This window comes from Penicillium robsamsonii (genome assembly GCF_028829455.1).
Source record: "Penicillium robsamsonii strain IBT 29466 chromosome Unknown utg000006l_segment0_segment0, whole genome shotgun sequence".
NCBI lineage: Eukaryota > Fungi > Ascomycota > Eurotiomycetes > Eurotiales > Aspergillaceae > Penicillium > Penicillium robsamsonii.
This window is the reverse complement of record NW_026643224.1, coordinates 756,453-770,321: the sequence shown is the minus strand read 5'-3', so window position 1 is coordinate 770,321 and position 13,869 is coordinate 756,453. Positions and strand designations below refer to the sequence as shown.

The 13,869-nt window shown below is 48.0% G+C and overlaps 8 protein-coding genes across 8 annotated transcripts; 4 read left to right on the top strand and 4 right to left on the bottom strand.

The window, feature by feature from the left end:
• Positions 1 to 316: 316 nt before the first annotated feature.
• On the bottom strand, positions 317 to 583 carry N7447_010020 (uncharacterized protein; the record flags this gene model as incomplete). The annotated part of the gene is made up of 1 exon (XM_057234282.1): positions 317 to 583. The coding sequence occupies one exon, from the start codon at positions 581 to 583 to the stop codon at positions 317 to 319; it is 267 nt and encodes an 88-aa protein (XP_057081566.1).
• A 332-nt stretch (positions 584 to 915) lies between these two features.
• On the bottom strand, positions 916 to 2,209 carry N7447_010019 (uncharacterized protein; the record flags this gene model as incomplete). Its single annotated transcript, XM_057234281.1, has 2 exons — positions 916 to 1,998; positions 2,051 to 2,209. The coding sequence occupies 2 exons, from the start codon at positions 2,207 to 2,209 to the stop codon at positions 916 to 918; spliced, it is 1,242 nt and encodes a 413-aa protein (XP_057081565.1).
• Positions 2,210 to 2,803: 594 nt separating this feature from the next.
• Positions 2,804 to 4,180, top strand: N7447_010018 (RraA family protein; the record flags this gene model as incomplete). The annotated part of the gene is made up of 1 exon (XM_057234280.1): positions 2,804 to 4,180. The coding sequence occupies one exon, from the start codon at positions 2,804 to 2,806 to the stop codon at positions 4,178 to 4,180; it is 1,377 nt and encodes a 458-aa protein (XP_057081564.1).
• A 533-nt stretch (positions 4,181 to 4,713) lies between these two features.
• N7447_010017 (DUF3632 domain-containing protein) lies at positions 4,714 to 5,586 on the top strand (the record flags this gene model as incomplete). Its single annotated transcript, XM_057234279.1, has 1 exon — positions 4,714 to 5,586. One exon carries the CDS (start codon positions 4,714 to 4,716, stop codon positions 5,584 to 5,586), a length of 873 nt encoding a protein of 290 aa, XP_057081563.1.
• Positions 5,587 to 6,060: 474 nt separating this feature from the next.
• Positions 6,061 to 7,011, bottom strand: N7447_010016 (HpcH/HpaI aldolase family protein; the record flags this gene model as incomplete). Its single annotated transcript, XM_057234278.1, has 4 exons — positions 6,061 to 6,323; positions 6,377 to 6,612; positions 6,659 to 6,810; positions 6,862 to 7,011. 4 exons carry the CDS (start codon positions 7,009 to 7,011, stop codon positions 6,061 to 6,063), a joined length of 801 nt encoding a protein of 266 aa, XP_057081562.1.
• An 867-nt stretch (positions 7,012 to 7,878) lies between these two features.
• On the top strand, positions 7,879 to 8,993 carry N7447_010015 (SDR family oxidoreductase; the record flags this gene model as incomplete). The annotated part of the gene is made up of 6 exons (XM_057234277.1): positions 7,879 to 7,908; positions 7,964 to 8,050; positions 8,118 to 8,273; positions 8,321 to 8,700; positions 8,766 to 8,860; positions 8,938 to 8,993. 6 exons carry the CDS (start codon positions 7,879 to 7,881, stop codon positions 8,991 to 8,993), a joined length of 804 nt encoding a protein of 267 aa, XP_057081561.1.
• A 262-nt stretch (positions 8,994 to 9,255) lies between these two features.
• On the bottom strand, positions 9,256 to 10,637 carry pex26 (the record flags this gene model as incomplete). Its single annotated transcript, XM_057234276.1, has 2 exons — positions 9,256 to 10,132; positions 10,219 to 10,637. The coding sequence occupies 2 exons, from the start codon at positions 10,635 to 10,637 to the stop codon at positions 9,256 to 9,258; spliced, it is 1,296 nt and encodes a 431-aa protein (XP_057081560.1).
• Positions 10,638 to 11,780: 1,143 nt separating this feature from the next.
• N7447_010013 (CAF1 family ribonuclease) lies at positions 11,781 to 13,664 on the top strand (the record flags this gene model as incomplete). The annotated part of the gene is made up of 5 exons (XM_057234275.1): positions 11,781 to 12,015; positions 12,064 to 12,156; positions 12,213 to 12,439; positions 12,491 to 13,118; positions 13,174 to 13,664. The coding sequence occupies 5 exons, from the start codon at positions 11,781 to 11,783 to the stop codon at positions 13,662 to 13,664; spliced, it is 1,674 nt and encodes a 557-aa protein (XP_057081559.1).
• Positions 13,665 to 13,869: the final 205 nt, after the last annotated feature.

Genomic DNA, 13,869 nt, shown 5'->3' with positions numbered 1-13,869 from the left:
AATTGTTTCCCCCTCCCCCCTTTTGGTAATGAAACATATGCCTATTAGACTTATTCCATGAATACCTGATTATCTGCAGACGCGTACACAATACTTATATCTAGCATCTAGCGTTGAACCCGAGCGGTGGAACCTGTCAAGATTGTAGCGCACATTGTTAAGATAGTATCATTCTGTTACGAGGTGGAAAGATGACCCTGCCCTAGATATGAACCATTCCCGGCAAAAAGCAATCAAACTTCAAATATCATTTGGATCTGACTGGCTAAGCAGACCCTATGTACCTCTCCCAGCGAAGGAATGGTCTACGAATTACCTACCATCCCAAGCAGGAATTGATGGCGTTGCTCAGAATATTTCGCAACCGCTGTCCTCCGGATCGAATGTCGGCATCGAGGCTATGCTCTTCATCTTTGATGGCCGACACAATCCTTTCATTTCCTGGTTTGTCTTTCGTCACTTCTCGCGCCCTCTTCCCAAATACCTCGAATTCACAACGTTGCACCAGACCACCCTGACGTCCTGAAATCACTGCAAGACCGCCCCGTATAATATTGACATGAGGTTGCTCTAATTGAGCCATAGGGTACAATATTTCACGGGAAGTCATAATCCGGTTCGCTTGTTGTGTCTGAGATTGAACGAACTTGAGGTGGACTAAATATAGTGAAGCAGTATTTTAAAGACTATTCCAGACACCCTATTCGCCTTCAAAGTGACTCGAATTCGATTTCAGATCACATGTAGTTAGCGTCATCAGTTATACTCTTGGGAAACTAGAGAGGCCACGTCTCTGATTAGACGACGAGTACATCGCGAGGCTCTCATGAATTCTGGTGGTAGTCTCTTATTCCATGTCGGGATTCAGCATCAAATTAGAGCACAAGTATTTGCATGCATTCTCATATAGGCTAGCTATGGCATAACTGAAATATCGATGCTCATCCTAGCCTTCGTAACTTCGCCAATAGCGTGCGCCACATACTGGACGTTGCCCTTATTCAGCCCACACACACTCATCCGACCTGACGGCAATAAATAAACATGAAAATCGTCTCGGAGCCAAGATACTTGCTCCTTTGTCAGCCCCGTATAGCTAAACATCCCAATCTGTCTCTCAATACACGACCAATCCCCTTGCGTCTCTTTCTCCAGCCTCTGCCTCAGTTCAGATCTCATCATCTTGATTCGTGAGCTCATCGTATCCAAATCCGCTTTCCACTGAGTTGTTAGGGCTTGATCGCTAAGAACTGTCTCAACGATGGTGGCCCCAAAACGCGGAGGATTAGAATACTCTGCCCGTGCAATTGCCATCAATTTAGACCGCGCGCCCTGCGCCGAAAGATGCCGCGGTACGACTAGGTGTAAAGCACCGACACGTTCGCCATACAACCCGAAGTTCTTTGAAAACGACTGCGCCACGCACATGCCTAGATGCGTCTCAGAGGTAAGAACATTCTCTGCGAAGTACCGAACGGCCCAGGCATCGCCGTCGACATCACCTGTAGCGAAGCCTTGGTATGCGCTATCGAAGACGGCAAATAGCTTATTCCGTTGGACGAGCTCAGCGACTTGTATCCACTGGGATCTTGATAAGTCCACGCCAGTGGGGTTATGCGCGCAGGCTTGTAGGATAACGGCATCATTGGGTTTGGCTTGCTCCAGGGCATCCAGCATACCGGCAATATCGACTTCTTTCGTGGTATGTGAGTAGTACGGATACTCTACAACCACCACCCCAGTCATCTCCCAAATGGACTTGTGATTGATCCACGTTGGTGAGGGGATAAAGACGCGGTTTGGGCGGAGGTGTTCGGAAAGGAAGGTTGCTGCGAGGTGGTTTGCACCTGTGCCGGAAACGGTTTGGATTGATGCTGCGTTGTCTTGTAGGCTGGAGGCAACGGGTCCAAATACAAGGCCCTTTGCCAGGTTGATAAAGGTTGGCGAGCCTGCTATGCCTAGGTATTCATGAGCGGCTTGGCTGAAGCGTTTCTTTGCCTATACTAGTCATTAATTGCTGTCTTTTGTTGCAAAGCAATGTTGGAAGTACCTCTCTGACGCTTGGTAAGACCCATGGCTCTCCATGCTCGTCGCGATATGCTCCGGCAATCAGCGAAACCTTCCTTGGGTGGGTGTCTGTCTCGAAGTCGGCCATCAGACCGAACGCAATGTCTGCGGGGGCAATCGGGAGATCAAGATATTGTTCCATTGCTGGGTCTGATCTTAGAGGTTATGTCCTTGAGGCTGGTGGTCCCCGTTGGAGGTGGATTTGACTATATTGCAAGGTGGTACACAGAAAGCGAGCTGGTAATCTTGTAGCCCTGAGATGATCATGTGACAGAATTGACAGCTTGGTGATGAATGATTTCTGTGATTAAGTACTTTGAACTTAGGCAAGGATTAAAACCCGTATCAGCTGCCGATTATTAGGCCGGGATAGTGATCTTTTACCGGTGTCGAGTCCAGTTATAGTGGCATATCGCCAAGTCATTACATCCAAATCGGCATAAAGGTACCTTGCCGATCTTCACACCTCGGGATAGTACCCTATATTACGCCTTGATAGTCTCGATAGGGTGCGCAAGGCAGATACTGCCCTCAATGTTCTACCGTGACAAGCTTCGGCAACATGACTAGCTCACCGATCTTGCCAGAGATAGTAATCACTGCAATGCATTATTGGTTCAATTCTGATTCTAGCCTACATATAGCAGGTCGTAGATTCTTTCTTTCTGCAACAATATCCATAAGCCATTCCACTTTGACGTTCCATTATTTTGGTGGCCTTATCATATTCGACACGATGGGTCAATCTAGCATCTTGAACCGACTTTCGGCGCTCGACACCAATACAGTGTCTGATGCCTTGGATTTTCTCGGTCTCAAAGGAGCTACCTACGGCCTGCGACCACTTTGGGACTGCCCAAAGATTGTTGGACGTGCTAGCACAGTCGAAGTGGGCCGCAAAACTGATGTTGCCCCCACCGCCCATCTACTCACTCCCGTTATAGATGCGGTAACGACAGACGACCGCATTCTCGTCATCGCCGGGGGTACAGAAGGCGTCTCATGCTGGGGTGATATCATCGCCAATGCCTCCAAAGTGAAGGGCATCCGTGGAACTATCATCGACGGCATGAGTCGCGACATTGATGGCAGCCGCGATGTCAACTATCCCGTTTATGGCCGTGGCGTGACTATGATTAGTGCGCGCAACCGAGTGGTGCAAATCGACTCTGGCAAACCGCTACAGATGCGGGGCGTCACGGTGCACCAAGATGACTATGTGATCGCCGATAGATGTGGGACAGTTTTTGTCCCAGCCCAGCGTATCGAGGAGGTCCTGGATTATGGCGAGCGTATCGACCGTCGCCAAGCCCTCATGGTTCAGGCCGTCCGAGCAGGAAGTTTAGTGTCTGAGGTCATGCACGACTCACAATTCGAAGCTATCCACGAGGGTACACCGACGCCGAAAGTCGCGGCAACCGCGCCACCCACCAATCGAAATCCCAAGAAGCCTAGCATCGAGGATCAAGAGTTGACAGCGCTGTTTGCCGATTCAGACACTCCTGGGGTCTCTGACGCGCTCGATAAGCTTGGCATTCCTGGACAGGCGTTTGGTATCATGCCTTTAACCAATTACAAAAAGGTTACGGTTGGGCCGGCCTTTACCGTACGTTATGTGCCCGCCAGCGACCCGCCAGGAAGTGTTGGCGATTTCATCGACAACGTTGCCATAGGTGATGTCATCCTCATCGACAATGGCGGTCGCACAGACTGTACAGTTTGGGGCGATATTATGACTCAGTACGCCGGCTTACAGGGCATTGCTGGAACTGTCATCGATGGTGTGTGCCGCGATGTGAATCGTGCCATCAATGATGACTACCCGCTCTTCACTGCTGGACGTTGGATGCGAACTGGTAAGGACCGGGTACAAGTGGGAGGAGTGAACGAGACGATCGGCATTGGCAAGGTTCGTGTCCAACCCCGTGATATCGTTGTCGCGGATGCAAACGGTGTCGTCGTTGTTCCGCGAGATCGCGCCCGCGAAGTGGCCGAAGTGGCAGGAAGGATCGAAAAAAGCGAAGCCGGCATTCGGGAACTGATCGCTAGCGGTGCCACAATTGCCCAGGCGAGAGAGAAGCTCGGATATCACACGCTGCAGCGCAAGGAATAAGGGTTATTTGAGGAAAGTTTCTTATGGCCGTCAAGAGGCATATTACAGCATTGATTGTTTCTTCTGGATAATATGACTTCCTATTCGCATGACAAAAAGTATGACAGATATCAAACAGAAGAGGATACGACTCAAGGTTTGGAATGGTCAATGGTCTGGGGCTCTCCAATAATTTCCGCCCTGTTGTACTTCCACGCTGTAGACCATTTTTGCACACCCTGAACAAGGCAGTATTTGCCTCCATTTCGTCGGCAGAGCGTCAAACCTGTTGCTTGATAAATGACACTTTCAACTCCCCCTCGCAAAACGTCTTCGGGTTGATAATGAAATCTATTTTCTGCCTATTAAATTAGATCTTATTCTTACTTCCCATGGTCACCTATATATGTGATACTCCAGGGTGACTAAAGTATTAAAGGTACTTTGACTAGTCTAGCTATGATGTCACGGTTAAGGGAAGAGCCAGCCGGTTTTTGTTAACACTCATAGGCAACCAGGTACCAGGAGTACATTCGATGAGTCTCAACTCCATCATGTCGACAAGTGATTACGAATCCTGGCTCCAGATAACTGACCCTAAATACCGCACTGCACGCCCTCATGCAGAGGTCCTACGGCAACTATTCTCAAACAAAATTGATTTAACCACCGCAATCAAAGAATTGAGCTTGCTCGATTTCAAAAATGATGATACGCCATGGGCTCTCTGGGAGCTCATCTATGAGGCCGCTGCCGACTTTCCTTCGACCCATTCCTCATTACTAGCCCTCTTGGTTAAAGCCGAAAAACTCGATTCACAGCTATCTGAGTCCGAAACTAAAGACATACCACGAAAATGGTTAGGCTGCTTCGGGAGCATGTGGCGCGATAAGTGGGATATGATCTCACCCCATGCATCATCGGGATGGACAGTGTCCGCATCCAAGTCAACCACTAGATGGATTAATATGAATACCTTCTCAGCAAGACTGCTAGCTACAACTTCTTTTAGTCAAGGAATAAAGCTTCGTGCCTTAGGCTTAAGCTTATTAAAGAAGTGTTTGGAGGTGGACCCGACGAAGTACCAGGAGGGAAGACGTCAGGCACAGTCCGCGCTGCAGAGACAGTCACCATGGTACAAGATGAATGTATCAGAGCTACTGGCAGCCAATGTATGCGCCGCTGCACAATGGATAATCCATGCTGGAGGGTTGATGTGGAAGGATGATCGACCCGACAGTTCTGAGTACATTCAACAAGTTCTACCCGGTAAAACAGCCCTTTGGGATGGAAGCCACGGACTTACGGAGGGGCGATGGCAGTTGTGGAAGGAACGGTTCTTATTCATGGCAGAATATGAGGATATCAGCCCAGATGCCCAGCAAGTTGCACGAAAGGCAGGGCAGATAATGGGCGAATTTCTTTAATGTAAATACCATGTGTTTTGAAAAGAACTTAGCAGAATCTGTCTACCCTCATTTATGAAATTGTCTGGGATCGGAAGTCCTAAATTACCATCCGGCCGTCGCTCTATGATATAGCAATAGAAGTCGATAATTTGAATTGTGAAAAACCAGGCAACCCATAGCTATAAAATCAAATCCTGAGAAACCGCCGCAGAACCCTTTTCCACTACATTCTTGATCCACATATCTGTCAGAAAATATAAAGCCTCCCTACATTTATAGTAGTCCGCTCGAGCCGGAGAAAGGGACGGTATCGGCTGCTGATACTCGACGGATATGTGATACATAGCTTCACTATTGCGTGTCGGCAAATTAAGGATTAGCAGTCATTCATACTTCGCATGGCCAGAGTGGAACAATATGTCGTCTCTTAGGTGCTCCAGGCGTAGATTAGCTATATAGGTGTGAAAATTCTCTCTTATGACCTGAAATATATCACGAGCGCGCAATGTGCAATTCACTTGAATACCAGTTTTGAATTGCCCGAATGTCATAACTCATCGCCACAGTATCAAAGACTTTGAGATGTTCCTTGGATGAGGCGCCATCGTTGGACAATCGGCCGACCCATTTGCCATTCTTTCTGGCAGCAGCCACGATCTTTTTGATAGCATCAACAAATTCCGGCTCATCACCCTTGGCGGGAACATAACCAAGGATCGATAGGGCAAGGTCGTTTGGCCCGATGAAAACCATATCTTGACTGAAATTAGCGTGACAGTTTTTAGGGTTTGGGGAGCTAGTCACGAACCGACACCAGGTACAGCACAAATAGAGTCAACATTCTCGACCCCCATCTTCGATTCAATTTGAAGACAGGTAATCAGCGTTTCGTTTGCCGTTTTGAGGTATGTTGGAATGTCGAGGCCGTGGGTGATGGCTGGGAACGCCGAGCCTTGCCCACGCAGGCCTTGTGGAGGGAACTTTGAGTGAGAGACAACAGCCCTTGCTTCTTCAGGGGTATTAATTTGAGGAACAACGATACCGCTGGTGACAATGTTAGTGCTAGAATAGCAGGGTCCGTGTTACTCACTGAGCACCAGCATCCAAAGCTCGTTTAATCAGATCCGAGTTGGTCATCCTTAGACGGACAAGAGGCGACACCCCTAAAGCCGCAATGGCAGCAGTTGAGCTGTGCATGGAATCATCACTGATATGGCCATGCTCGCAGTCGATGATGATGCCCTTTATGGTCATCAGTAGGGAAACTAAGCACAGAAAATGGAAAATGCTGACATCGATACCGGTCTGGGCTACAACCTGGGCTGTTCGGAAGGACGGAAGGCCAAGAAATGTCATAATAGGCTTTGCATTGGCTTGGAGAGCATTGAGCAGGCGTAACTGTGGGTTATGAACCAAGGTCGTTATGGCTGATGGGTATGACATTTTGCGTTATGAGCGTTACTCGGAAAAATCAGACAAAGTCCTTGAAACCGCTGTAAGAATGTGTGGGAAACACAGCGCTGATATACGCAGAAGAGACCGTGAATCATATAGTAAGCAGCGATATTATTGCGAAAAAGTGGCTCAATTGACTTAATTGACATCGGCAACATAAATTTACCCCGAGCGGAGCTCAACGCAAGGCCGCTGGCGAAACTGAAGATCCCACCAAGTCAGAAAAAGTCGTGTGAGTCTACTAGGCAAGCTGTTCTCTAGCGTGACAGCAACAACTTTCGGAACAGGTGTATTAAATTAGAGAACAAAATCTCATGCTTATAAGGACTTGTATATAGATTGCCGCTATGGACCCAAAAACCTGCCGTGACAGTGTGTATTATTCATTCTCTAGACAACTGTGCTACCCCTAGGCGAAGATCATCCAGATACTTACACAGGTTAGACTGCATCTTGTGCTCAAACCGATACCACTATTGCAAATCAAGTCGAGAATGAGACAGAATAATCTACAAGTTCAGCTTTGAATTTATCCCACCCAACTCAATTTGTGAATAGCCAAAGGACAACTCCTAGGTCCAGCTACCAATTCGCCTACAACTTTATATCTACGGCCCCATTAAGATTATAGAATGTGATCGTCAGAGTAATATGATATCGATCGGTGACAATATATGCCCAAAAGGTGAAGTGGGTCCAGTATACTACCGAAGTCCCTCTGGATGAGATCCACTTGAAAGATGATTTGTAATCCGAGGGGATGGCCTCAAGTATGCAAGTTCTACAGCATATCAACCCTATTTCTTCCTTTGTTCTGTTACAAAGGCTTGCCTTGATATAGTTACATACGTAAAAATGGCACTAAGTGGACAAATTGCCCTCATTGTAAGTGGATTGCCCACCATCACAAACAAATTCTCATATAAATATACTTCTATAGACCGGAGCCTCGATGGGCATCGGTGAAGCAACAGCAAGGGCTCTAGCCAAAGCCGGTGCAAATTTGATTCTTCTCTCTCGCTCCGAGGTAAGCATCATATCTCAGCGCCCATCAAGGATCCTCGAACATAGGAACTGACATACATGGTATCCAGGACAAATTAGCCAAACTCACCGACGATCTAAGCAAGCAACACCCTCAGATCAAAGTGATCTACCGAACAGCCGATGTAGGAAACTACGACGAAGTCGATACAGCTGTCAATTCATCAGCCAAAGAACTCGGTGGTATCGACATCCTCATCAACAACGTACGCTTATCAGGCTCTCTTATAGACATCCACTAACAAATCCCAAGGCCGGTCTCGCCCTCGGTGCACCAAACGCCTTCCACAGCCTCAAAATATCAGACATCCAAACAATGATCTCAACCAACGTCAACGGCCCAATGTACGTGACTCACTCTGTGCTAAACCGTAGTATGCTTTCGCGTAAAGCAGGCACGATCATAAACGTCACCTCTGTCACAGGCCTAGAAGTGCCTCCTTTTACAGGCGAAGCAGTCTATCATTCCAACAAGGCAGCGCAAGAGGCGTTCACTAATTCGTTGCGGAACGAGTTGAGCGGAACTAATATCCGGGTGTTGGCATTGAGGCCTGGTGTTGTTGCGGGACATTTCCATGCTCAAAGGATTGGACATGACCAGTCACAATACGATGAGTTCTTGGAAGGATACACGTCAGTTTTTACTTTGCCGGTTACTCTATCCGGTCGAGGAGATTTGCTGATGGTCGTGTTGTTAGGCCGCTTATTGCGAACGATGTTGCCGAGGCTGCTGTTTATATGCTCAGCCAGCCTCTCAATGTCTCTATCAAGGCTTTAGATGTTGTTCCTTCCGGTGAGTTTTCAAGCCTCCTATCTTGGAATAGATCGGATATCCGATGTAGAAGACAAGCTAATGCTAATCTTCTATAGCTCAACGATCTCTTACTGTCTTTGATCGGCAGTGGAATGAACGTAATGGGCAATGAGTCAAGGCACTTTACGGGGGTCTTTGAAAATTACTGGTCGAAACGAATGGAAAATCGGACCTGGGTAAAAGTAAATTCAACCACACCTGGTGGCAATCTGGTATGTATGCATAGAATACATGAACATAGAGAATCACAAAGGGAATCACAAAAGAAAAATGTATGCAAAAATAACCCCAAGAGCCCTAGGGGTGCCAACTTGACCTAGAAAAATGTACATGATAACCATGCAATGTGCGTAGAGACCAAAGTGGCCTATATCTCAAATATAGCTCACTTTGACTCCCATTCCGGCCGTAGCTTTCACCTTCTGCCATGCGCCGTCCGTAACCCGTCGGATGCGATCACGCACACCCTGCCGGCTCATCGCCATCAAAATACCGATCACGAAAAGTAGGGTACGCACTATTGACATGGGATTCCCAGACACAGTCCGGATAATGTGACGGAAGAGGTTGCGCAGTCCAGTGGCCACAGTCCGAGTTGAGCGGCCCCGAGGTACAACTTTGTCCTGCTTCTTGGCATTTCTGGAGCCGGACGATGAGAGAGAAGTTCGTGGCTTGCCATTCGGCGACTTGTCTGTCGATTGCCTGGCTCCTTTGCCTTTGGGAGAACCATTTGAGCGGCTTTTCTCAATTCCGTAGTCAACCTCGCTGGGATTGCGTTTATGTCCATTGGATTGTAGTCGCGCAGCGGCTGCCGCTGCTTCTTCGGCTTCGCGACGTTCATCCTCTCGTTGCCGTTCAAGCTCCGCATCTTTGGCTTGCTGTAATTCGACTGCACGCATTTCACCCCGCTCCTTCTCTTCCTTCAGACCCTCGAGAGTCTGTAGGAAGAGGTCTTTGCGTTCTTCGTCGAGGACTTCGCTCAAATTGATGAATTCGGTCGAGTATTCCCACTCATCGTTTCGGGGGAGGACGTGCAAAGTAAAGAGTTCGATGATCTTTACTCTGGCAGTTAAATCTTTTGGAGTATCAGCTCCGCTTGTCGTACGCAGAGGGCGCTGCTCGTATTCATCGGATGCATCCTGGAGACGATCCGTAAGGTCGAGGTTGGGTTGTCCATAAGAGGAGAGATAGGTCTCAAGGCGCTGTTGGTTCAGGGATTGCGAAGAGCAATGGGTTAGAAGTAGGGTAGCACTATTATCGCATTGTTAATACGTCAATTTAGGTCAGTGGGGGTGAAGTCGAATTACTAACAGGTTATAGACCACTTCAGCATCCACCGAACCCTCGTGACCTTGGTATCCGACCTCGACCACGGTCTCCCAAATCGCACCTTCCCTGACTTGCGAGGCAATTGCTTTCCACTCCTTCTGCCCAAATTGCTTTTTTCCTCCTCTGCACCGAGATCGACTATTGCGCTGAGAAGGGTGATGTAGAGGTTCCACACCTTGATTCTCCACGTGCCGGCGGCCGTGGCGATCGGCGCAACCGGTGTTGAGTTGTCGCCATTTGTGTGCTGGTCTTCTTGTGGTGCTGAAGGTTTAATAATCGGTTGGAGGTTTGCGAGGGCTTCGGGTAAGCGTCTTGTGAGGTAAAGTTGGGAGGCTTTCTTGTATGTCTTGGAGCACAGCTTTGTGGGGGAGGCCGAGGATGAAGAGCGGGCGTCAGAGTGAGACAGCATTGGGGATCCGTTGGCCATTGCGGAGACCGTATCAAAAAAAAGCAATATAGATTTGCTTTATAAGGAGTAAAAGGAGTAATTATAAAAGGGAAACCATTCAAGTAAAGCAAAGTGCAGAGTGTCGGGGTCGGCTTTCGTTTTCCCTCGGCTCATCCAAGTCCGGGGTCGGTCACGGGACTGGCCTGTGAGTATCTACCCGTGATATATCAAAGCCTGTTTACTCGTCTATGACTTCTTTATATATTTATCTTACATTGATCCCTAGACCACTTCGAGAGGGGGTTCTTCTCCTTGAGAATTGATCACTCTAGACTACTCTCCCAAATATTTCGGTTAATGCATCGCAGGCTGGATTTACGAGAGTAGCAGACTCTAGTCAAAGGTTATACTTAGGAAAGTCTCTTGCACAAAGTATACTTTTCCCGCCTTTGTCTGCTCTCTACCCGCTGCCTATAAAACCGAGAAGGGGGACAAAGTAGACCACTAAAAAACTACTACAAGAAGACTACTAAAAAGACATTGCAAGCCCGCATGCGCGGCCGTCTACTCGTGCTTCGTTCTAATTGGACAATTGGAACAATAAACAACCTCACCAGGGTATTGTCTCGAGCACTTCTACGCTCCCGACTGAGATGATTCTCATGGCTAACATAGATCTTGCTTGTGAAGCTGTATACTACATTTCCGAAGCAATACAGAATGTATTTTAACAGAAATTATTAATAAAATGTAGCTATGTAGTCGAAAATGTGCATACTTGCTACAACATCCATATTGCAGGGGGTGGTTCTCCAAGGCTTCATAAATGCAGCATTTAAAAGCTTCGAGATCTTGTATTGTGTCCTGTTTCCTCCAACTCTCTTCTTTCTTACTTCCTTCCTATCTCAACCCTGATCTATAAGATCTGATATTCAGCCAAATAGATCATCAAACTTTCAACCTCTCAGTTTCAAAGTCAGGTCATCTCACCTTTTCGCCAACTTGATAGCACGACTCTCTGGTCAATGAAACTCGGATACCTGCCTTCCCAAAGCGTACTCTCCTTTCACGTCTGCATCAATCGGTTTTCAGCAATCAAGACTTCAACAAAGCTCTCCTTTTCGCCTCTTATATTCATTCACCAAGTTCATACTTTGATGCTGTTCTCAGCTTCGAACCAAGATGGATATCACAGCTGTCACCTTCCCCGATTGTCTCCCCTCCATCCTCAACGACATCGCCACCAGCTGCTTCGTGTCCGTAGACTTCGAGCTGTCTGGAGTGGTTTTCAAACCAAATGGTCCACAACCCCGGCCCCAGACTGTGCAGGAGCGATATGTGGAAGCCAAGGCGGCCGCAGAGCGGTACCAGATTCTCCAAGTTGGGCTGACAACATGTCATGAAGACAAGGAAAATGGTACGCAATGAACCCCAATTCAAGACATGTAACGCTAACTATCTACAGCCACCTACACCCTGAACCCATACAACATAAATCTGAGCCCAATCACCCAGCATGAGATGGATGTGAATCGGGACTGGACATTCGGAAGCCGCTGTATGTCCGATATCTACGACGAATGTTGAGCATATCACTAATATCTTCCTGACCAGCAATGGAGTTCTTGCTCGCGAACCACTTCAGCATTGATTATATGTGCTCCTTCGGTGTCCGATACCTGTCTCGAGAAGAAGAAAAACTGGCAATCAAAAGAGCTACGGAGAAATGTGAATCGCGGAATGTCGTCCAAGTTGCAAATATTAAAGAAGACGACCATGAATCTCTGCAGTTCCTTGAAACCGTTCGGATCAGTATCAATGAGTGGCTGGCACAGGGCGAGGTAAGATGCTATGGCAAATATCGATCTGAGCAAATCAATTGACAGGTATAGAAACGCCGGGACTGGCTCAACATCCCACCACCCAGCAGTCTGCAGATTATTCCGGGCCCCATCCCTACCGGGCTGAGCAGTATGCAGAAATGGCTGATACACCACCTTATCAGCGACGAATACCCCAACCTAACCTCGCGGGGTGCATCAACGTTCGTCCAAATCGAACTACGGGACCCGTGCAATGAGCAATTTACCTTCGATGCGAAATTGAAGGTCAAAAAGGAACGAGTCCGGAAGCATGTCGGATTCCGGTGGATCGCAGAAGCACTAGTGGGTGGAAGCCTGGTTGAACTTGAATCAGACGCTTTCCATCCTCTGATGAAGATAATCGAGCAACCAACTTTCGGAATCCAGCAGTTGGCAGACAAAGTGAAGAACCGGCTCAAGGAGAACAGACCGGTTCTAATCGGCCACAACATGTTCTGCGATTTGCTCTTCTTCTACAGGTGCTTTCTAGGCCCGCTGCCAGATACCCTCGCCGAGTTCCAGGCCATCATCCACGAGCTATTCCCCATGGTAGCTGACACCAAGTACATAGCTACTCATGACTGCGGCTCTCTAAACCCCATGTCTTCGCTCGAAGAGCTCAACACGACTTTGGCTGGAATAGAAAACCCCAAGATAGGTCGGACATGAGTTATATCATTGACAGCAAGCAAGCATAACTAACCATTCCGCAGAGATCGACCCTCGCTTTGCGAAGTATAAGTTCCGTAAGAGTACCCACGAGGCAGGATACGATAGTATGCTTGCCGCCATGGCCTTCATCAAACTGGCAGGCGAGATACAGCGCAGCCCTTCCCAGCCGACTGTCAAAGCCCAGCTACATACCACAATACCCAGTTTGGTTGCCGGTATTATGGCACAGCCTAACAACCAGTTTGTTCCCGGAAGTGAATTCAGCAACTTCTTTGACGTTGACACTGAGACCATTCCAACGATTCAGCCAGCTCGGATTGCTCGGGTTGACACATCCCTAGCTAACACTGGTTCCGAGCGTATATCTCGCCTGATCAACCAGGGCAAATTACTGCCGCGTCTCGGAGATCCCTTCTGGGATATCTACGGCAACATACTGCGGGTGTTCGGTACACAGGAGAGGATAGTGCAGCTGGGAAAGCAGGTGGGAAAGCAGGTGCCAGAGCAGGAAGATCTGCTGTTGGAGATTTGAGGGCAGGTGGTGATTTACGGTTCTGGGGGAAAAGATGGAGAAGAGGAAAGGAATTGCAAATAGGTAAAAAAATATTCTCCATATGTATTCATATTGGAGCACATATATAAGACTAAGATAGGGATGTCCGCGACAGCTATCTAACAGTACGCCTTGATTTTTTTAAAGAAGGTACCGCTAGCGAAAATTGGCCGCGACCTCAGGG